The 24,860-nt window shown below is 38.4% G+C and overlaps 2 protein-coding genes across 5 annotated transcripts in view; one reads left to right on the top strand and one right to left on the bottom strand.

Annotated features, from left to right (window-relative positions):
• Window positions 1-14,160, bottom strand: part of LOC141427715 (SWI/SNF-related matrix-associated actin-dependent regulator of chromatin subfamily A-like protein 1) — a 24,864-nt gene extending 10,704 nt beyond the window's left edge. Inside the window, 1 exon segment of the mRNA XM_074087310.1 lies at window positions 14,049-14,160. Within this exon segment, the coding sequence (XP_073943411.1) occupies window positions 14,049-14,160 (112 nt within the window).
• Window positions 14,124-24,860, top strand: part of LOC141428022 (uncharacterized) — a 42,769-nt gene continuing 32,032 nt past the window's right edge. The window contains exons 1-2 of one of the 4 annotated variants that reach the window (XM_074087700.1): window positions 24,078-24,267; window positions 24,417-24,480. In XM_074087700.1, coding sequence (XP_073943801.1) covers window positions 24,433-24,480 — 48 coding nt within the window. In that variant the 5' untranslated portion in view covers window positions 24,078-24,267; window positions 24,417-24,432. Of the gene's footprint in view, window positions 14,508-15,271; window positions 15,349-24,077; window positions 24,268-24,416; window positions 24,481-24,860 lie in introns of those variants that run through there. The other 3 variants (XM_074087702.1, XM_074087701.1, XM_074087699.1) reach the window with 3 other exon arrangements.

Below are 24,860 nucleotides of genomic sequence, written 5' to 3'. Positions count from 1 at the left end.
CTCAGTTGTTCATAAAGCTTTGTGTATACAAAACACTCAAGTCTTTATAAGGGACTCGAGTCTCTATAGAAAACTCAAGTCCCCGACACGTTGAAAATAACTCTAGCTTCGATTAAATGACTAAAGCCTAAAAACCAAGTTGAGTCTTCTAATTAACACTCAAATGACTTGAGTCTTTACCAACACTATACGAAAGTGATGGAATTCTAAATTATGTGGCTGGGAACACTACCAGGCGGGCGTCAGTCAACAACAATTATCAGTATCGAATACTATACTAAGGACATGACGGCATTGCACGTATTGCAACTAATTGTTATTGTTCCCTTAGTAAGTTAGAACATTCCGCATTATATTATTACATAATTGTGTATTGTTAAGAGTACTAATCTGTTAATAATTTACATACTTATCAGTACATGATTGATCATGATTGTTATTATATTATATGTTGTTCTGTGCTGTATAAAATGAGTACACCTATATGTTTAAATAGATTTAATACAATTAAGTACAAAAAGTTGTTTTATTATTCCATTTTCCAGGGATACCTAGTTCACACCGTCACTATTTGTTCGTAGAGTTGCACTGCTTAACGCAGGTAGTTAGAATTAAGTGCTATTATTTTTTCCATCGTGGCACGAAAATTACCCATACAAATGTGATTAATTTTCGGGTCACAATGGATAAAAAAATAGTGCATAATTCTAACTACCCACGTTAAGGTGTTAAAATTTTTGGTCTTCATCCGTTTACGTGACATCAGTGATGGATGACAAGACTTGTCATCACTAATGTCACGTTTACTGCAAGACATAGCGTCGGTGAAACTGCAATACCACGTAACTAGCATTTTCCATAAGGTATAATTTTCACTGTCAGTACTGTTAGGTTAGTGCAGTGAAAATTATACCTTATGGAAAATGTTACTTACGCGGTATTGCAGTATCACCGAAGTACTTATGTTCACAGCACGTTACCGGTAGGTACATTTATTTAGAAGAATATGTCACCCAGCCAAAGAATAACTAATAGTACTACCGTACCCAGCACTTATATGACACTAGTATTTGCCCGCGACTCCGTCTGCGAATAATTCGTTTATTGCGCGCCCGTGGAAGTTACATTTTCTGGGAAAAAAAAAAAAATCTATAGGTATATGTCCTTCTCATCTCAGGGTCTCAAATTATCTCTTTGTATACCTCATTACAAGCGATTGAGTAATTTAACCCTTTACCAGACCCCTAAGAACTAGCGTGTCTTCATACGTACTTTATATACTGTTACAACCGTATTGAACGCCTTGTAAAAAATGTATTTACGAAAGTCGGAGATGTTCCTTTAAACCAGAAATAAAGATGTGGGTTACGGTTATCCCATCGCCTGTCGATTTTGTCTTATTATATTCTTGATCAGGCGAAGGGATATAACTATTCCTCCCACATCTTACTTATCGACGGGGAAGAAGTAAATTCTCCTATCTCACACAGGCCTAACTTTACAGGAGAAGGAAAAAACTGAATATCTTTTTTGTTTATAATTTTACCTTGATCTGATGTTCTGAGGGTTTGTTTGTTATCTAAGTAGTTGTTTTTTTAAACTAATTATTATTTAGTAGTGCTACAGGATTTAAAGTAAGTGCAAGTTAGAAGGTATTGTTCCTTGTGTTGTGTCGAGTATTTTGAAGTTAGACGATTTTTCCACTAGTAAAGATTCCTTCAAATTCCTAATATTAGTATAATTTCTTTGTGTAAACAATATTCTACAGCATCAAAAACCTTATCTTTATTTAGAATAATATCAATAAGTACTTTATAACATAAATTAAGCATGATTTTGTAAGATAGGAGGTATTGCTTATTACGAATCCCAATTGAGTTCAAGTTAGAAGATATTTAAATGGAATAGGGGAAGAATTAGAAAGTGAATATCTTAGCTGAAAATTTACAGAGCATACAACATAATAATTAAATATCGTTTTGTACATATAAATATATCAATAAGACGCCAACACCGTAATAATATCTTTATTGAAGATATAAACTTTAAACAAAATTACGATTTTATTATTCTGTTAATAGACGATAGACTAACGTTTAGGATACTTGGGTCCTGTGTCATCATCATTAAAAAATCTTCTCTTTACTGCTTCCGATGGTTTTCCTAGCAAAAATTAAGTAAACCCAGAGTTATAGTTATTAGTAGGTAAATTAACAAATAACAAATATGCGTGCCTTTAATACTGCACGTATTAAGGAATCAATTGAGCGGAACCAGGGCTCTAGTGTTCGCAAAGAATTCGTCTATTGGGAAAAGCCAAATGACTAAGTTGAAGATCGACGATGGCAGTATCATCTCATCGAAACCGGAGTTGTTGAGAGAGCTCGAAAGGTTTTACGAACAGCTATATGCCTCGACACAGAAGCCCGTTGTAGGTGCAGCTCAAGATACCAGAGCTAAACTAATCCGTCATTACACTGAAGACATCCCATCAGCCAGTACGAGATAAGAGTGGCTCTCAAACAACTTAAAAACAATAAGGCTCCGGGGGATGACGGAATCACGACAGAACTTCTGAGAGCGGGTGGTAAACCGGTACTTGTAGTCCTCCAGAGGTTATTTAATTCCGTCATACTTGAGGGTACCACGCCGCAAGCATGGCACAGGAGTGTGGTGGTGCTCTTGTTCAAAAAAGGCGACAATACCTTATTGAAGAACTATAGAACCATCTCACTCCTGAGTCATGTATACAAGTTATTTTCGAAGGTCATTACGAATCGTCTCGAGCGAAGGTTTGATGATTTCCAGCCTCCCGAATAAGCTGGATTCTGTAGGTGTAGGCTTTAGCACCATAGACCACAATCACACGCTCCGCCAGATTATTCAGAAGACCGAGGAGAATAATCGGCCACTATGTTTAGCGCTTGTGGACTATGAAAAAGCCTTCGATTCAATCGAGACCTGGGCTGTATTGCAGTCCCTTCAGCGATGCCATATTGACTATAGATATATCGAGGTGTTAAAGAGTTTGTACAGCAGCGCCACTATGTCGATCCGGTTGCAGAACGAGAGTACACAACCAATCCAACTACAGCGAGGTGTGAGACAGGGAGACGTTATTTCTCCGAAGCTGTTCACAAATGCGTTGGAGGACGTTTTCAAGCTCTTGGACTGGAACAGGTTCGGCATCAATATCAACGGCGAGTACATCACCCATCTTCGTTTTGCCGATGATATAGTCATAATGGCAAAGTCGCTGGAGGAGCTAAATACTATGCTCAGTGACCTCAGGTGGGTCTTAAGATGAATATGGTCAAGACTAAAAATCATGTCAAATGTCCATGTCACACCCGTGCCGGTTATCGTTGGGAACGATGCACTCGAAGTTGTTGACCACTATGTTTACCTTGTACAAGTTGACCAATTGGGTAGGTCCAACTTCGACAAAGAGGTCGCCCGAAGAATCCAACTCGGATGGGCAGCGTTCGGGAAACTTTGTAATATCTTCTCGTCCAATATTACGCAGTGCCTGAACATTGTAATTAGGTATAAGATAAACCATCATAGGTATCTATTGCATACGTAAAATGAATGCCTGTCGTCCAGGTTCGCCGTTAGTAAGATCTTCTAACTTCAAAGTATTAACAATGCCAATGTATCTCTTATCTACGTTATATACGGAGATAGGAGGTATTTTTAAAACAAAAAAATCTACCTTGTAAACTTACTACCTTGTAATCTATATTGTAAAACTTACCTTAATCATTAACAATCCAACACAAATTAAACATTATTTTCTATTTTTCACAATATATTTCACGAGATGCACGTTAAAACTTGCACTTGTTGCTGTGATATTAGTAAGCAGCGGCGCGGTTGTGCAAACTGAGCGAAGCTAACACCATCTGTATAGACGGACTAGAACCTCCTAGACATCGCGCGATCACTCGTCAAGACGTTATGCAGTTGTCAACTCAACTCAACAGTCAGTCGCGCGAGCGCAGCGGTCGAGTAAACACGTCTCGTTATGCAGATAGGAGATATTGTCAGCAAAAACACGCGCGAAACAGATAGGAGTAATTTCTTCCAGCAGAAAGGAGGTTTTTTCATAAAAATGTTTACAAAATATAAAAGCTGTATTTTAAGAGCTATTTCTATTTGATAAAAAATCGCCTAAAACTTGAACATGTAGATAGGAGATCTTTATAGGATACGTAAAATAAAATTTTACATCTAACTACATTAAAAAGTCAATTTGCCCAAAAATGTAAGATAGGAGGATTTACTTCTTCCCCGTCGTTATATCGGTTATCATAGTCAAGGTTTAACTCCAAATCTACTACGAAACATTATATCATTCACTGAAAACATGCATGAATATTTAGCAATGTTTACGATTACATTACCTTACAACTCTCAAAATCTAGAAAATATCAAAAAATTGTTCGACCTGTGTACTTCTGTTTCATAGAAATTAAGGAAAGTGTTCGAATTTCTCCGTAGTTTACTGAAATTAGAGTTCAAGTAAATTTAAACGGCTGCCAAAGATATATTACGCGATTTAGAAGCGTGTTGTGAATGAAGATCATAAAATGCTATTTTCAGGGATTGACAAAATATTTTTCACACCTCTTCTTCAGAAAAGTAACTTTTCCTCCCTGACGAGAGGGAGCAAAGTGCAACTTTTCTGTTCAAGGCTTTTCTAAGCGTTTTTATTGCGAATGCCATTTTTTTTTCAACTTGATAATTGTAAAGCCACGCCACGCCATTTTCTATGGTGGTTGTTCTTTAATAATATTTAGATTTTTCTTTTTCAATTTTCTTGATGCTCGGTGTGAAAAGTGGTATGAGCCACTCGGGAGCAAAATTACTTTCATCTTGGGCGTTAACACTTGAATCCCTCATTACGCTCAGGATTCTACTTTAGAGTCCCTTGCTACGCTCAGGATTATATTGTAGAATCCTTCGCTACATTCTGGATTCAATGTACGCCCTCACCGTAAATACACCATTTTGCTCCCTTGTGACACAAATAACTATTGTTAAATGGGTTAAATGCTTGAGTTTTACAACCTGCATTTTACTTAGATTGCGAGGAAATGAAAAAGCAACAGTGGAAACACTTATTTCATCACACTTGCACGTAAACAGTACCTATCAAAACATACAAGTTAACTTGGCCGTAATGCCCCATATAAAACCCTCGACCTTTTTTCTTGTCATGAAACCCAAGGTCAGTAAAAGAGTCATTGCGTACTAATGCTGCCGCGCGCGCAGCTGCTGCACACTGAGATGCACGCACAACACAGGTAGAGAGGCACGACATGACATAAATAAATAAATAAATAAATAAATATAACGGGACATTTAACACCAATTAACCTAGTCCCAAAGTAAGCTTATAGCAAAGCTTGTGTTATGGGTACTAAGCAACGGATAAATATAATTATTTAGATAGATACATACTTAAATACATATTAAACACCCAAGACCCGAGAACAAACATTCGTATTTTTCATACAAATATCTGCCCCGACACGGGAATCGAACCCGGGACCTCAAGCTTCGTGTCAGGTTCTCTAACCACTAGGCCATCTGGTCGTCAAACATGAACGACACGCACCGCAGACGCGCGCTGCGGGGCCTGCAAGGGCTGCCCGAGAGCCCCTACATAATATATCTACTAGCTGCACCTAATACGGTCAAGGAGTTTAATTAATTGGCCACCATGAAACCATTTCACAGTAAACGTCATAGTGACTTCGCATTAATTAACAAGGAAAGTCGTAATGACTTTTCCTTTGAAAATACCTACTTATTCTATCACAAATATAAAATCGTACTCGCAAATGTGATGAAAAACATTGTATGTCGCACGGGCGTTACTGGAATTACGAACATCGACTCATTAAAGCCCTCAGTCTTCGACTTCGGACTTCTAATAGACTCTCGTTCGTAATTCCGTATTTACCGACCTTAAGACACAATGTAACTATTATACCTTAAGATAATTATTATTCGTAGATCTAATATGTGGCGTTATCTGGTAAAAGGTACCTTGTTGTCGGTTCTAGTTTCCGAGATAATCGCGCTTGAAATAAAATGTCGAAAAAAATCATTTTTTCTTTTTTTACTCTATATTAATAAGCAGGGTCTAAATTTTAATTTGACAGAGACACAAGTTTTTAAATCGATTTTTTATGAGTTAAAACATCCCTTAAAGTTTAGTAAGAAAGGTACCTTATTGTCGGTGCCGCTCTTGAATGCTTTCTGTGCGCTCAGTATCGGTTTGGAAGACGTGTCGGACGTCGGTACTTTGTCGGCGCGTCATCATCATCATCATCATCCTAGCCTATACGTCCCACTGCTGGGCACAGGCCTCCTCTCAGAATGAAAGACGAGCCCATTGCGGTGCTTGTCGGCGCGTAAAAAACGTCAAGAATCATCATAAAATGCGTTTAATTAGAGTAAGGTAAATCATCAATAACTGGCCACCCTTAAGCGGTAGCCAGTTAGGCCCTTATTACACTAGCGATTTGCGGGCGAGTTGAAAGCGAGGTGAGCGCGCAGCGAGTTCGCTTCGAGCGCGTAACGATTTCACCGCGAGCATGAAACGATATCGCCGCGAGCGCGCAACGATGTCGCTGCGAGTTCGCTGCGTTAGCGCCGAAGACGCCCTATTTATTATACGAAAGTCTACAATATGGCGTTTTTGGCGCTAAAGCAGCGAACTCGCCATGCGCTCGCAGCAGCGACATCGTTGCGCGCTTGCGGCGAAATCGTTATACGCTCGCAGCGCTCGCTTGCCTCGCTTTCAACTCTCGCGAATCGCTAGTGTGATAAGGCCCTTATTGACGATTTACGCCAATTTGTCTTTTTTTTATTCGACTGGATGGCAAACGAGCAAGTGGGTCACCTGATGGTAAGAGATTACCACCGCCCTTAGACACCTGCAACACCAGGGGGATTGCAGATGCGTTGCCAACTAGGATACCTCAAATGCCAGTAATTTCACCGGCTGTCTTACTCTCCACGCCGAAACACAACATTGCAAGCACTGCTATTCACGGCAGGATTAGCGAGCAAGATGGTGGTAGCAATCCGGGCGGACCTTGCACAAGGTCCTACCACCTGCTGGTCTTTAGAGGTTGATTTATAGTAATAATAATAACGATTAATAGTTACAACTACAAATCAAAAGCATTTTTTTAGATCTTATTCTTAACTATGTCACTAAACATTTTACGACCGACAATAAGGTACCTTTTCAAATACGTTAATCATTTAGTGTGTTGAGACAAAATTATAGGTTTTGGTAAGAGTTTTAATACTACAGTGTTCTTAAATTAAGACTATAAAATTAATCGTAAGTTATTAGTCGTTTTCAAATGATATCACTTCATAATCACTAAATATTTTACCACCGACGATAAGGTACCTTTTAGAAAATATATAGTGATTGTACCAACTTTTTACTAAACTTTACCTTGAATTTTGAGATTGAAAAAACTAGTTTTTAAGATTTGTTGAGTTAATTTGGTCTCATTTGGCTATGTTTTAGCGTACTAAATATAAAAGTTTGTTGATTTTGACTGTTTAATTACATTTGTAAACAACAAAGTTATTTTTGTTAAAGTATTTTTTATATATAATAAACAACGTTAATTTAAAACGGAGTAGTTCTTATTTAGTGTCCAATTACGCATAATATTTTTTCCTTCGATAAAATCCAATGGAAATATACTATAATAGAAAAAAAATGTAAAAATCCATCAACCTTTTTTTTTACTTTATGCACTTTGGCAAGGTAAACTATAGGAAAACCGTTGTCCAATTACAAAATTGTTCTTGAAACCTGAAAGCCCGTACAATCTACTCCTCAAATAGCATGTCATCTATGTAACTTCCAACAATAACATACTTTTATTGGGTGTATAAGTTTGAATTCAATTTTCTCATAATCACCTTTTCTGGCTTTTGAGCTTCAACATTTTTTTAAAAAATATCTATTAAACCTACATGCATGTTTCTTACATGGTTCGATAGCTAAATGTATGTAGATTATGGGGATATCAATAACTCAATACCGACAACAAGGTACCTTTTCCCAGATAACGCCACATATGGCCGTAGTTATCACGTTTTGTATGTTAATTAGATCTAAGAATTTATCTATGGTGCTACAAACGCAACCATACCATAGAAAGATTCGCCAGGATTGCAGTACCTATCTGCATTAGGTAGGCGTCAGCAAAATATATCGCTTTAAGTTACTCTTAACTCGTCCCCGGGTCGATGCAAAATTGGACCAAATTTGGGAAAATACTGGCCAAACTTCCAAACCGAGTGCTTTTCTTTTTGAAAAGTATGGAAGAGGCTACTTTGGTAGATATGTACCTATATGATTCTAACAAGCCAGCCTTGCCTAATCGTATTTTCGGAATCGGATTCGTAATTTTCGGATATCGGATCTGCTACACTTATATTATAATATCAGTGTCGGACGCCGGAACAACATCGGGCCGGATAATATATGAGAAAAGAGGGTGAATCCCGCATGTAAGCAGCCATCCTTCCATCGCCCGTAATAAGCGTTTAAACCAACTCTGGCACGTAAGGATTGCAGGCAAATGGCTTGATCGTATCGATCAAATAATGGCCGGCTCGCGAAACTGCACGATCGCGTGCCGGCGAGCTTCCGTGGAACCATTCGTGACACATTTACGATTCATCTAATCGATTTTGTTTCGGATAACTTGATGAAGATAATGTTTTATGACCATTGACTGTATTTGATGGTTGGGTAAGTGAGTCAAAAAAAAGCTATTTAGGAAATTACTTGCACTGGTTGAACGAAATCGGAAAAAATGGGGGTAGGTATGCAAAGCTATTTGTATAAAGCAGCTTATTTGTCTGCAGAAGTATTTCCGGACCAGGGTTACTTCAATTTTGACAGACCGTCATCCGAATTTACTACCAATTTTTGCCATGTTGCGCGCTGCGGCAGCTGCGATCGTTGTCTGTACCCCCACCACCCGCTTCGCACTTAGCCAATAGAGCTCTACCTACTCCAAACACTGCTAGAATCTTACTAGAATCGTTCTAAAGTATCAACTTATTATTAGTGTAACTATATACCTACCTACTAAATAATAATAAGTTTCAATTTTGTGTACTGTCATCGTGCAAGCCGATGGTACTCGTAGTATCTTTATTCAACACATAAGTACGGGATTTCAGCTACTTACTAACTCGGGAAGCAAGTTTTTTTTACTATGAGATGGAAGCAAACGAGAAAGCGGGTCATCTGATGAAAAATGATCACCACTGCCCATGAGTACCAACTACTCAAGGAGAGTCATTGGTCCGTTACCGGCCTTTTAAGAAAGTAGGCATCTTCTCCAGTCAAGGAACAAGAGGTGGAGAAAATGCGGGGGGCCTACTACGAAATTCGAAAATCTAAGTTCTTATCGTACCGTCCCTCTCACTCTCGTATTAAATAATTAGCATCAGCGGGACGGCAAGATACGAAGTTCGAATTTTGCACTTCGGTACGTACCTACCTATAGGGTCAAATCTAGACAGGGCTTTACAATTAACTAAATAAGTTTTATAGCTGTGTCCTGCATAACTATATATTAACGTCGTCACCTCTGTGACGTTCCTTACACAGCCGTTATGACGCATTAAGAGTTTATTTTGCACCGTAATAGCAATATTTTCGTTACGCTTCGACGGTTGCCAATTAGTGTAGAGTCGGCGGTTCTGGTCACGGGCTTTATTGCTTCCATCTTTATTACAGGAGCTACTCCGCATCAGTGGATACAGTCGTATAGAAGAGAAGCTAGGATTTTTCTTAGACTATTAACTCACCTACTTAATCAGATTCGAATTCCTTTATTGAACCGGGGTCCTCGGGGTTACCTAACTACCTACGCTTTAATTTGCTGCTAGACTGATTTCTTTGCAACAAGGGTCTATCTTTAGGTATCCAGGGGGGTTACTATGAAATTAGAAAATCAAAGTTCGTATTGTGCGGTCCCTCTCTCTCTCTCTCGTATTAAATAATAGATATTAACCTCAGCGGGACGGCAAGATACGAAGTCCGAATTTTGCACTTCGTAGTATAGGGCCAGAGCTCATATTATCGATGCATAGCATAAACATCAGTGCCCTGCCTCAGATTGGTTGCAGAAGGATTTCTTTGCAAAATGTATAACAGTGTTTCTAGCTGTATTATCGACGACCAAAGGCAGCGGCGGCCTTACCCATCGCGAGGAAGGATTTCTTTGCAAAATGTATAACAGTGTTTCTAGCTGTATTATCGACGACCAAAGGCAGCGGCGGCCTTACCCATCGCGAGGCTCCGCGTGGCAGGTCTTTGCGAGGCTCTTTGTCCTTCGTGAAATCTATATTTTTTTAAATTTGCTAGTGTTGTTGCGCGAGGCCCCTGCAAGAGCGAGGCCCCGAGCGATTGCCCTGTTCGCCACCCCCTAAGGCCGCCTCTGACCACAGAAAAGTATTAGTGGCGTTAAATAAACATTTTCATTAGGCAACTCGGACAGTTCTCGTTCTTAGAATTACTTAGGTATGTTTCCGGATGCAACACCTCACCGTGGCTACCAGACTTGATCACTGACGTCAAGTACAAAATTTAGGCAAACCAGTGGGAATCGAGCTGTTGCAGCACCACGCTACAATACAATGTAGGAAGTATTCTTACGTGTAACTGAGCCATTTTGCCTACTTCGTGCAGTTCACTTTTTGTTATAACTGCATTATGAAGTAGATGACTATGCAACGAGCAATTATGTTGTTAAAATAGAATAAATTTACGTTATTTATTAGGTAAGTATTTGCATTTCAATACTGCTACATTGTATAGTTTAACATTATTGGACTTAGACCGGGCCGGTAAATAAATTACTAAAGTAAATGATTAATTTCCAAATTATTTCGTATGGACAAACGATGTTATTTCTGAAACTGTAAACTATTCAAGATATATTTCACGACTATGCAGTAGAACCCCACAGATTAGCTTAGCTTAGTTTTATAACAATCCAAAAATACTTATTTACTTAAAGATATCAAAATTTTGCACTTATTTATTTATTTGAATTTTTTTGATAAGAATACAGTATTAGGTACTCAGTCATGTATTCAGCCCACATACAGGCGTGCAAACATTTCGATTAAAATTGAGAATTATTTACATCAAATAACAATGAACATGTCAAAAACAATGAAAATAATAAAAAATATACAAAATTATACAAATTATCTAATTTTACATGTCTCGAGAAAATATTTCACGCTATAAAAACATTCGTCAAGAAGCACTTTAGCTTAGCTTAGCATTTGTCTTCTAAACCATCGATAATTAATTTCAGCAGAAAATTAGAGAACCCTGCGAAAGTTTGAAAGTATGTTTGTTCATTTGTTACTTTATCACGTCTAAACCGCTGAACCGATTTAGATGAAATTCGATATTTGAGTCCCGGGGAAAGGACATAGTGGTAGTTTTTACCCCGGAAAATTGCAAAGTTCCCGCGGGATAGCGATAAACGAATTCTACGCAGACGGAGTCGCGGGTTACAGAATAGTAACTGGTAAATTTCGGGACTTAATGATGACTAATATATTTATTGTTTACATTACCTCGTCGTGTCGACCACATTCATTGCAGTCACGTTAAGAGTAAGAATCGCGAAAGTTTAAAACATTACTAAATATACTTAATGCAACTAAACGACATCAATTTTAAGTTTTCTAGCTACCGCCATTTAGATTTAATCATTTGACAGAAGATTGCGAGCGTATTTGTTTTGAGGAGAGACGGTGCGCGATTTACCTCGACGTAAACATTTACTATTTGGAGAGTCACGTCGACTACTGGGTGGGCAGGTACATTACTTTAGTGTTGAGTCAGCCGTATAATTATTTCGAGCTATGAAATTAAACCGCGTAGTAAAGAAATTTTAGGCTATAAATAATGTGGACAAAAATATTTCTTTAGTTCTGTTATTTTAGCGTTTCTGTCGACTTTTTGTATGTTGAGAGCTACGACGGACTCCATCAAAATTTTAATTCAAATCAGGGCGGGCAATGAGTTCTTGAAATTACGTGTGAAAAATAATCGAAATTGTTGAAAAACTATCTTTTGCCCGCTATGTAGCTTAAACCTTTTTTGATCCCACAGGAACCATACATTATTTCGGAATAAAAAGTAGCCTATTATGTTAATCCAGGATAAATATTACCTGTATGCCAAATTTCATGCAGTAGTTTTTGCATGTATGAGTAACAAACATCCATCCGTACAAACTTTCGCGATAATAATATTATTAAGAAGAAGATAGAGCCGAATTTGGAACAGAAGTACGAATCGAATGTTTAATTTGAACTGTAATTTTGTCAATACTGAATTTTATACTAATTTTGAATGATATTTTCAATATTTTTATCATTATCATAGTCAAAATTTAAATGAGATGATCTATCGTTACACTATCCGGTAAACGAACAAATTTAGGTACCTAATAATCGGAATCGGTTCACAGACCGCAAAGACATCAACAGACATACGTACATACATAAATATCTACACAATACATCGGTAGCGTCTAATATTATCATTGCTTACAAAAGCGACACAAACAAAAAAAATTAAGTCCTTTTATTGCAAAAATCGCATGTACTCGTAGGTACATACGTATTTAGTATATATACTTAAAGTTAGTGGATTAAGGTTATATAGATATTTTGACATCTTGGTAACATACATACATACATACTTAGGTACTTTTAAGTATGCCCTTGACTTTATAAAAAAGCATCTAATTGATAATAAGTACCTACGTTCTTCTATTTTTAAGGGTGTTAATTAAAACATGACCATAAATAAACCTATGCGGCAGTTCTTTGGTATTTATGCTGATATACTCACACATCTCCCTAACGCACTACTATTGGTTTATTTTTCAGGATTTTTCACAAGTTTTTAACTAGAATTTAAATCTACCAGCTCACAAACGTTATCACATCGTTCGTAAAGGAATAAAACAAACAAAATATTCTCACCATAAAATATCAAACAATCAAACGAAATCGCGGCGTGCGTATAAATAAAATGCAATAGCAAATAAACAACGAAGTCAAACGTCCTTGGCGCCAGCATTTTTCCCGGCCATACGACAGGCATAGGACCGTCGGGAGCCGATAAGCATAAATCGGCTTTTTATATTCACCAGTAAGAAAGTTTATCAAGTTCGAATCAATTAAGCTCTACATAAACCGGGCTTATCTTCCAGCCGATTTAAATCTGGAGTTAATCCAGTCGAGCACTGCGTTTATCGGAATCGGTTTATAAATGATTACCCGTGCCATTGCCGTAGTCAAGTCGATAATAGATCCACGACCTGTCATAAATTTCGTTGCAATCGAGGATCTGGGTGATCAATTTGCGAGCAAAGTGACTGGGTTGCCGGCGCTCTGGGTGTCGCGACTTCTGCGAAAACGTTATACATTAAAGTTAGCCCTTTCCCAAATTTTGACTTAATACTACACAACACTACAATATTACAGCAGGTTAATCTATTTCATGATACTTGCTACTAATTTATTTTCTGACGGGCTAGGCTGGCACGCACATGAAGATGAACACAAAAATGAATGATAGGTACGAGTCGAACTCGAATCACAATGTGAAAATTATCGTCGATTGAAGTCTTACTCATGGTGGTTGTTATTTATATCCCGGTTGAGCGATTTTTTCTTCCATTGCATTTGATTGGTATTTGATTTTCGAAACGTTCCCATCCACCTTTACGAACAGAATTTTATCCCAACTTAATAACTTATAATTATGCATCTCACTTAATTTATACCAAAACTTCCCTTATTTGCGGCGATATGGCTTGAAAGTTATTTCATCTATCCTGCCTACAGCTTCCGCTACCTACTCGCGTTGTTGGATTACATTAACGGTCTGGAAAAGCAATGTTTGTAGATTTAGTTTAGTTGTGGTTGGTATCCCGTGGTAGGGCGGGCGGGGTAGGTGGGCGGGAGGGCGGTCTGTTGGTCGCGGCGCGTGCGCGGGCCCGGCGGCTCGGCCGGCGCGGCAGTGCGCGAGCCGCCGTCGCTGCCGCGCCGCGCCATGGCGACGCGCCGCGCCCGCTGACCGCGACCGACCGCGCCCGACCGCGCCGACTCACCGCGACACCGCAAGCCGAGCCCACACCCCAATACGCCGCTAGGTAAAGTATCCCGCGGCACTCGCGAACCACCAGCCACTACTCGCGCTTTGTTCTGTATCGCCCCGCCGTCCGTTCATGACGGTACATAGGTAATGTTATCAGTAGCACGCACGCGAACAGTTGCATCGGTGGTCAATCGCGCTACGTCACGCGGCTGACTATCTCCGATTGATCTGAACTCTTCCGCGCGGCTCTCGGCTCCGACCAACGGCCGTGTGCTGCGCATCCAGCTGCTCCGATGCCTTCTCGGTCAGTTTCTACTTTTTACCTTCATAATTCTATTGTTAGAGCTGCAGTAGTTGTGAGATAAATAAACTTATTATTTTGGTGTACTTCTTTCCGGTATATCTGGTAGGTGCTGTATAGTGGATGTTACATAACGAGGCTTCTAGCTAGTCTTGGCTGAATCCCCAATCATGTTTCCACGATCGATTGAAATCTCTGTAGAGCTTGCATTAATCTTTAGTTCACATAACTACATACGGAGATAATGTTTATGTCGTGAATGTTGTTGTTTCATAAATGCGCGACTGCTTTGGTTTTTTTTTAATTTCCAAAACAAACACAACTTTAATTGAACCCAGGATATTTAATTTAATGCTCCTAGTTCACTATTTTATTTGACATATAATATACGGATAATTATTTAAGAAATTCAACATGCTCTAAACTCTAAGTACTTAATCTTCTATGTGGAATAATTGTGAAAGCCCAGCGTTTTGAAATAAACTTCGTTGTTTTTTTTTCTCTAGCCGCTTCTAAGTATTGTCTTTCAGAGTATACGTATATTCTTTTAAAATTTCGACTCCCAAGTAACTTGAACATTAGGTTAAACATAAGTTGCCTTCAACAAATATCAGATAATCTCACGTCAAATCGCACTCGACAAACGCTTAGCTCCGTCTGGGAATCGCACTAGTCAACAGATTGGAGGCACGCAGAGGTCGACCCCGTGATCGGTGTTAATTGGCCCATAACGACCTGCGAGATATCGCGATGTATTCTCACCCAACTGTCCATGGGACGAGACGTCTCCTTTGTAAGACGACTGTCGATCTGCGGGATCAGCGGGTCACCTCCAAGGAGCGAGGTAGGTTCGTCGACCACCGAACATAAAGTTAGAGCGGTGCCTAAATTGAACCGTATAACGAGCCCTAGCACGTCTAGTGATCTTTTTTTAAAATATCGAGATTAAATTTGGACAAAATTGGTGAATATAAGCAGTAACATCTAAGTAGCCCGCGCAAAATATTTCTAAACTAAGTACATATACTGTAGGTATGTATACAGTGTTAGCTGACAAAAATATACGCGAGAGTATGATTCAATTAAACTATGCGATAGAACATAAATCCAAAAGCTACATAGTAGTAGGTAGAGTCATGTGAGGTAAACGTACGTAGTGTGTAAGTGTACGCAGTTAAGTACATTTCGGACTGAAACGTATGGGATTGCGTACACTTACCCACTGCGTACGTTTACTCCACATGACACTACAGTACCTACTCTACACGTTCATCAATTATTCTTAATATTAGTAATTTTTATTTAACGTTCCTAGTACTTTACTTCTATATTGTTGAAAACAATTGTATAATCAGAACTATTGCTACCATTTCTAAGCAAGAAATATTTAATTTTATATTTTTTATTTAATTTAATTTATAACTCTTTATTGTTCAGTTTTTTAAATTTATAAGCATTTTTATCATTTTTACTATTTTCTGTTTTACTTTTTTTGGTGGCAATAAAGATTTTTTGAATTTGAATTTGAAAACATATGAAAACAAGTTAACAAGAGAAAGAGATGTAGGTATAAAGTCGAACTTATTCGGAATTTCAGCAACTCTAAGAATTCACAGTTCAATAAAACAAAATGTACTCGACTCGTAATACGCCTGCGTAAACACCGATTGTTTGTAACACGTAGCATGTCCGTGCAAAATTAATAACAATTGCCCTTTGCTTTAAAAGCTTGTTACGAAAGCTCTAAATTAGCCCCATGGTGAGGCACATACGCAAAATTGCTGTCCACTTTGCGTCGCCCCGAGCCAAGCGACAATGGGCATGTGAGCTGTATTGTATTCTGTTCACGTTTGTCCGCGTATAGATATTAATCGGGTAATTAATCAGAGCGGTTGCTATATTCACGTTTCCTTTGTCCGCGACGCCGCACGTGCGCGTCGTAAACAAATGTGTTTATATTCAATCACTCTCATAACACTGCCCTCTTCCGCAACTGTACGGAACCGCGTGTTTTTGCCACTGAGCGATAAATAACGCATAATTTTATGAGGTAATAGCGGTTAATAAAAGTTTAGAGTAAACACGATGGAAGTATCTTGAAGAGGTTTCCGGTGTTTTGCGAAGATTACTTGTGGAGCTTAATACTTAAATAGCGACTGGCTGTTGCCCGCGACTCCGTTCGCGTAGAAGTATAAAAAATAGTTTACCTACGTCCTATTCTTGGACCTATCGAATACAAATGAACTAAAAGAATTTCTTGTAGTACCTAGGTACCTACTGTACTAGTGTAGTCTGGTGGTGGTGGGTGAATGGGTGATAGATGGGTTTGTGTGATTTGTGTGTATTCTTACAGTATGGAGGTGGAGGAACTGCATGAATACGCATATTTTGCATATTTTTTTTTTTTTTTTTTTATTCGACTGGATGGCAATCGAGCAAGTGGGTCTCCTGATGGTAAGAGATCACCACCGCCCATAGACAACTGCAACACCAGGGTATTGCAGATGCGTTGCCAACCTAGAGGCCTAAGATGGAATACCTCAAGTGCCAGTTATTTCACCGGCTGTCTTACTCTCCACGCCGAAACACAACAGTGCAAGCACTGCTGCTTCACGGCAGGATTAGCGAGCAAGATGGTGGTAGCAATCCGGGCGGACCTTGCACAAGGTCCTACCACCTGCGGATATACTTAATTAACTATCATAAGGTCGTAGGTGAGCAAAGAAATTCTTTTAGTTCATTGATATGGACCTCCGCAAAGTAACGCCTGATTCAATAAACTATACATACCAAATAAATATATATAAAAAAAACATAAAAATCGGAGGAGTTTGGTCACAAATATTGTGACTTGAGAATTTTTATATCATCTTGTATAATAATAATATGTATATTGCCTCCAGCGAAAACTTCTGCACCTTTTCTTACTATTATGATTCTTTTAAAATTAAAAGGTGTTGCGAGAGCGGTGCCATAGTGCCGTCAACAAGAAACCATATTGTCTATCGCACTCGAAATCACTGTCACATTCACCATTTGTTTCTATTAAACGGTAGAGTATGGGGGTAGAAAGCAAGTAATGTAATTCTGAGCACCCACAAATTAAACGTATGGCATGAAATTCCGCATAGTGTTGGACAGTCGAGCACGAATTCATATGAATATACATTATAAATAAATGCAAACAATATTTGTTGATGTCGGTCTTGACACATTATCCACTAATACGTTTGGGAGACGTGAGCAGGACCAACTCGACTGGATGCAGTTAAGGCTGCTATATCGTCGAGGGTGACATCTTTCCCGGCCCGGATAATACCTACCGACATGGAAAAACAGGGTCGGTATTTCCATGTTGGTATAATCCGGGCCGGGAAAGAGTATCACCCCAGGTCGATTCACAAGAGCTGGCACTGGCGCGAATGGATTGAACGAAAATAATGGCATTTAGACATTTTTGTAGGAAAGTGACAGATACATGACATTTTCATACTTCAGAATCAGAATCGGAATCGTTTATTTGCTAGAATACAGATTTGTATGAAGACTCATTATATCCATTCATGCCAGCTCTTGTGAATCGACCGCTGTACCAGTATCAGTGAGTTTTTTTTAAACATTGCATGCGTAAAGTGTTCAATTATTTACTAAGTGCATGGTCACTCTGTAATTAAAAATCCATCCTTTCTAGGATTCTTAGGAAGGATTCTTCCTTCGCTTGCTCGGGTTTCAATATTTGCACTCGTGCCAAACAGCTACTATCCAGCCTTGCATAACAAATAACTATTTAAACCATCGGAATCGATTCTGATTTCGATTCTGAGCATAAAAAAACATATTTTTCCAAAATTGAAAAAAAGGGCACTTTTTTGCGAAAATTCCATACAATATGAAATTTGGCGTACTGACACTTTATATTATAACCTGGAATATCACGTAAAATATTATTGGATACTTTTTGTACTGAAAATACGTTTGTAAATTTTGTTTTATATCTATGTAATTTTGAAAATTTTATTATATTCTCGTGTCTCTTGTTAGAGAGAATAAATGTCTTCTTTCTTTCTTTTTGTCCCGGAGAATTGCTTAGTTGACGCAGGATAGTGATATACATACGGATGCTCCTCAGTTTCCATCGACAAATTAACACATTCACTCTAAAATAGTGCACAATGCATATTGTTTACCTCCACGTACATCGTCAACATTAGTAGACTACAATACTCTCCGTATATTAGCAAGGACACGCTAATTGTCACTTATAACGAACTACTGTCACCAGTAGCGTTAAGTAGTAAGATATTTATATCTTGAAAAATAAGTCTCTGTTAAGAAATCGGCCAGGTGCGAGATGGGCTTGCGCACTGAGGGTTTCGTATAAATTTGTGAGTATCTACATATCTCTAGTTTAAGCAGAGCCTCGCCTAGGTAAAATGTCTGGGCTCGTTTTCTTCTTAATTGCAAAACCTACATAGACAGACAAACTTATAAAATAAGATTTTCCAACTTCTCTTATTGGTTGTGCCTTCCTAGGTACCTAATTTCAAGTTTCAATGATAACATGAAATGGAAACACCTTTTTTAATGACTGTTTTAAAACAAAACTAAAATGACTGCAAAGAAAGATAATATTAAAAGGCTGCGAAATAAACTTTGGCTCCATTTAGTCGTATGTACCTATATCTGACTATAACTGGACTATAATTAGGTGCATGTGTATTCAAATCATCGCGTAATGAAACCTTATAGCGCCTAAATGGTGACCATACTCGTATTAGTCGATAGTGGCAATGACATATTGTCATCAGACCGTATACTCCCTACCTCCCTACATAACCGTCATTATGCTATCAGTCAATCAGTAGTGTCAGTGCCTGCATATCTACCAGTCGATTCATTCAGACACATTATCGTATTAAAATCGCGAATAAGCAAGGTAACAACAGTAAATTGTACAGCAAGTACATAAATCGCACTATTTCGACAAGACGACAATCACTGAAATTACTGCCACTTGAGGTATCCCATCTTAGGCCTCTAGGTTGGCAACGCATCTGCAATACCCCTGGTGTTGCAGATGTTTATGTGCGGTGGTGATCTCATACCATCAGGAGACCCACTTGCTCGTTTGCCATCCAGTCGAATAAAAAAAAACCCAAGCCACAGGCGAGTTAATCGAGGGTAAAATGGGTTTTATAAATACTTTGCTTCGATTGCAAATCAATGAACATGTTACAGTGATAACGGAGTTTCGTAAAGTTTATGCCCAGAAAAACAGTGTTAACTACATATTCTTGTTATATTATCTTTAAATATTTTATTCTTCAAGAAATCTTAATTAACCTCCTTCGCCTCCGCTTCCGCTAAGGCTAAGCTCGGCACCTTCGCATTCACCCCTGCCTCCGCAAAATTAACGCAAAACTATCCTATATCCTTTCCAGGATTTTAAACTACTTATTACAATACCAAATTTCATTCAAATCAGTTTAAGTGCGAAGAGGTAACAAATCTATATATATAAAAGAAAAAACTGACTGACTGACTGACTGACTGACTGACTGACTTATAGATCAACGCACAGCCCAAACCGCTGGGGCTAGAAACTTGAAATTTGGAATATATATTCCTTAATAGATGTAGACGCGCACTAAGAAAGGATTTTTTGAAATTCCCACGGGATAGGGAATAAATGGGATTTATACTTTTACTTCGAAATGGCCCTATTACAGTAACTATAATTATCAGAAACTTCAAACTTGGTTTGCAAGTAGGTAATACTAACAGCTAAAAACTATTTTCAGGATTTATCAAAATTCCCACGGGATAGTGAATAAATGGGATTTGTATTTTCACTTTTAATTAATGACCCTATTTCCGTAACTATAATTATTAGAGACTTCAAATTTGGCGAACAAGTAGGTAATACTAACAGCTAAAAACTATTTTCAGGATTTATCAAAATTCCCACGGGATAGGGAATAAAATGGGATTTATATTATCACTTCTAAATGGCTCTATTTGCGTAACTATAATTATTTGAAACTTCAAATTTAGCATGCAAGTAGGTAATACTAACAGCTAAAAACGGTTTTCAGGATTTCTCGAAATTCCCACGGGATAGTGAATAAAGAGGATTTTATATACCAACTGAATCAGAAAACGCATAAGCTAAACCAAGAAAACTGGGGACTGGAGATTTGGCAAACTGATGTAAATCTGGTAACAATTATTTAGCAGTGACATCCTGCTCATCCTGGCGAGGATCGTCTCCGTAGAAGGGAACTCCTCAAAAATTGATGGCACACGCAAAAGACTTAACATGATTGTTAAATTTCAATGACAATGCGTTTAAATGATATACACCGCCTGATGCTACAGCCAGCGTCGTCTGCTGATGACGGAACTCCTCAAAGGCTGATAGCATTGATACGAAATTTTACATATACGTTCAACAAGCTGACACAATTACTTTGCTCACCCGCGACCGTTATGATAGCTACTTTTGTGCCCATGCAATGTGTGTTCATCCAGTTCTTCCACTTCCACACTGTAAGAACACACACAAATCACACAAATCCATCTATCACCACCACCACTTTACACTGACGCGTTTCGAACTCAACCAGAGCTCATATTCAGAGCAACACAACCGTTCAGCATGCTACGGTGTGAAATTTGGCATAGATGGACCTAAGTAGTACAGAGGTGCACTAGGGAAAGATTTTTAGAAAATCTCATGGAATAGTTAAATATCTCAACTTTGTTTGTTTCTTTGTTTGTTGGGGGTAATCTCTTGGGTTGGGGCTAAAAATCATTTATCAATAGAAAGATTCACTATCCTTGATTGACATTAGAGTACTTAAAAAAAATGCAAACTTTCCGCAGAATAAAAATAAGTTTAAATTTTGAGCAGATTTTCAAAATTATTTCAATAATAGAAAGCTATAATGTTTCTCTAATCGACAATTAAGAATTTTAAAATAGATCATAACAGTAATTCATGTCCCGTGGGAACTTTACAATTTCTCGGGATATAATCCTATATCGTGTATGAAGTCGCGGACAAAAGAAACGCGTAGTAGGTACTTTAACGTTTTCTAAACTTCCAACCCTGAACCAGCGAAGCAGGGTTTCAAAGTTGGTAAGAATCATAATTAATTACATACGAGTACGTATGTAGGTTGATTTTTCTATTACAAAATTTGCACCACTGTCTAAAAGAAAATCTGTCTGTATTTTTATTTCCATGTAATCCTCCGAAAAATTAATCAAAACACGAAACATGGATCGCAGAAAGTAAATGTATGTTACTCCAAATTTAACGCGAGCGAAGCCGCGGGCAAAAGCTAGTAATAACATAAGTAGACAGAGAGTTGTTTTCACATTTATTGTTGTTATATGTTGATTCGCAAGAGTTGCTATAAATCAATTGAATGAGGGAATGAAAGTTTCTGCGTGAACCTACCTACTTGACTACACTTCACACAAATATGAAAATGTCATGCCTCTGTCATTTTCCTACAAAAATGTCTAAGTGACGTTACTAATATCATTCAATCCATTCGTGCCAACTCTTTTGAATCGACCTGTACCTTAGTAACATTAACACAATTAAGAGCCATTAACTAACATATATGCCATAGACATTCGCGATACTATTTAGAGGAATGTACACGCGTTTTCGGTATAGAGGGCTAAGATGGATCCTCGTGTGTCAATTTGAAAACGTACCAAACCATTTTAACATTAACCGGTGGTTCTAAACAACCGACTTCGAGAGATAAATCGGCTCACCACATTTTTAAATAGTTTCAAACGTGAGATTCCTCAGGTAGATTGGCAAATATTTTTCCAGAGCCCAAAATAAATGTTCCCAATAATGAATTTATTTCTTTGCTTTACCGAGCCCGCTCTATACGGCGGGCACGGTTGAAATTTTCTCGATTTCGGTTTACTGCATCTACAACAATTTTATTACTTTCCATGTTCGTATATATAAACAAGTTGTCCGCTTCAAATCTTGTAAGTGGATTTTAACCCACTATCGATAACTGGATTGACTTTTTTGTTCTTACAAGCTTTTCTTAAGCTTGCCCTATTTGTTTACACATTTGTTTGGGTCAAATCTTGGAAGCTAAATCTAACCTACCAAAGGCAACTAGATTCGCAGTGACTCCCGCCAGTGCTGACTGCACATCGGTTCATTGGATCTAATGTAACAGGTTATGGGCAGTGTGGAGAGTAGGGGCCATGAGAAGGACGTTCCAAATATATCTGGGTTCACCGACATGCGGTAGGAGCGTCAATTTGGCAGATTTAATGCCGCAGCTCCAACCGCTTTACAGCCATTTATGATGGCCGATGGGGAAATATAAAGCGTCGATTGCCAGTGCTCGGTGTGTTTACAGTTCCAGTTAGGAAATTACAAGCTTTAAAAGGTAATCAATACACTAGCGACATCTATGCTATAGCCCTCATCGAGAAACTTTCAGCACTGCTTAAGTGACTAAATAAGAAACAAACAAGCGGAGATATGTGGTGCATAGGAGAAATTCGTGTCTGTACTCCTGTCCAGTGGTGGTGTAGCGGTATAGCACGAAGCACGGAATGCTGAGGACCTGGGTTCGATTGCCAGCGCTGGTCTCTTTTTTTTTTGTGCATCTATGTTTCAGTTTGTAGTTTGGATATGGGTTTTACGACATGATTTGAAATAAAAAATACTCCAAAAAAACAATCTTAATTTGATTCCTTAATAGCGACATCTCTTATCCGGGTGAGCGGTTAGTTTCAAATGAGTGCTGAAAGTTTCTCGATGAGGGCTATAGCATAGACATAGCTAGTGTCGCTGCTTAACTGACTAAATAAGAAACAAACAAGCTGAGATATGTGATGTATAGGAGAAATTCGTGTCTGTACTCCTGCCCAGTGGTGGTGTAGCGGTATAGTACGCAGCACGGAATGCTGAGGACCTGGGTTCGTTTCCCAGCGATGGTCTTTTTTTTCTGGTATTTCTGTGCATCTATGTTTCAGTTTGTATTTTCGATATGGATTTTACGAGATGACCGTAAAAGTAACAAAATTTGGAGTTGATATAAAAAATACAAAAATACTCCAAAAAACCAATCTTAATTACATTTGCCTTGGTTACAAGTTACATTAATAAAAATTGCAGGCATAGTCATTCTCATATTTAAGTATAATATTTATAATAAACTGTTTGCATACTAAAATGGTGTACCTACAAGTACAAGTAGTGACTGACAGGACTGTGTTATTGGACTGGCATCCAAAAACTTCATGACGTTAAGACAGGTATAGCTTAATCCCGTATATGGAAATGATCACACCTCAAGGTAGCATTTCGCTGTTAAAATTCGGGTCAGCACCATCTTAGTTATTAACGATGCATGGTGTGGAGCCATGCGAGGCCGCGCACCTACTTATCTCACTTATCTAAAGGTGCTTAAGCCTCCCGAAATTCCCTCGAGAGTCGAAAATTTACGACTTGAGAAGAGATTTTAGCGTTATCTGCTTTATCAGAAGATATTGTGAGGTGCTCGGAGCTCGTCGTTTGCAATAGCAATTTACCGTGTCGTCCGTCCAGCGGCCAATGAGTCTTCGTTCCAAACGGTGCCCGAAAACGTTTAGTCGTACGCACGTTTTGTACCAATAACCAGTGCTCGTGTTCTGTACCGCGCAGTTGGCAATCTCGCAAACTATGCATTCGTGAGTCGTATGTTTTACTCAGCCATTTACTAGTGAGGTGAGTGATGTTTCAATACTAGTTTCGACACGCAATTACGACTATTTCAATTTCAATTTTAGGTACTATATTCGTTCCAAATTTACAATAATAATTCCATTGCAAGAACGTAAATATGTTATTTCAAAACGAAATGTCAAACTTTTCAGATAACACACAAATCAAATGACATCGGTAGATGAATTCGTGAATTCATCGACATGGCTTATCAAGGTATCATAGACTATAATTATCTATTTATATGTGGACGTCTTATTTCCTACTTGTTATAACTGTTATGGGCGATAGGTACTATTATTTGCTAACTATTACGCGCTAAGGTGGTTATTGTGAAGTCTAATGAACAGGCTGGGTCGGTCACGCAAGTATATTATCCTTTCAATATTATTGCGGAAGTTGTATCTATATATAAATGAGTGCATAAATCGCTGCTTATAAACAAAAGGGCCATAAGTCAACATTTTTTAAAATCACTTTTAGTTAAAAAATGTGTCCAAGATCAGCCTTATTTTCATATTTCAGGAAGACAACCGTTAAAATCGGCCTATTAACGTGAAATATACGCATGCGCCCCTTTGGCATTTTGACGCATT

Source organism: Choristoneura fumiferana, chromosome 5, assembly GCF_025370935.1.
Source record: "Choristoneura fumiferana chromosome 5, NRCan_CFum_1, whole genome shotgun sequence".
Classification (NCBI taxonomy): Eukaryota; Metazoa; Arthropoda; class Insecta; order Lepidoptera; family Tortricidae; genus Choristoneura; species Choristoneura fumiferana.
Note: the sequence above shows the minus strand (reverse complement) of the source record. Positions and strands in the feature narration are given on the sequence as shown.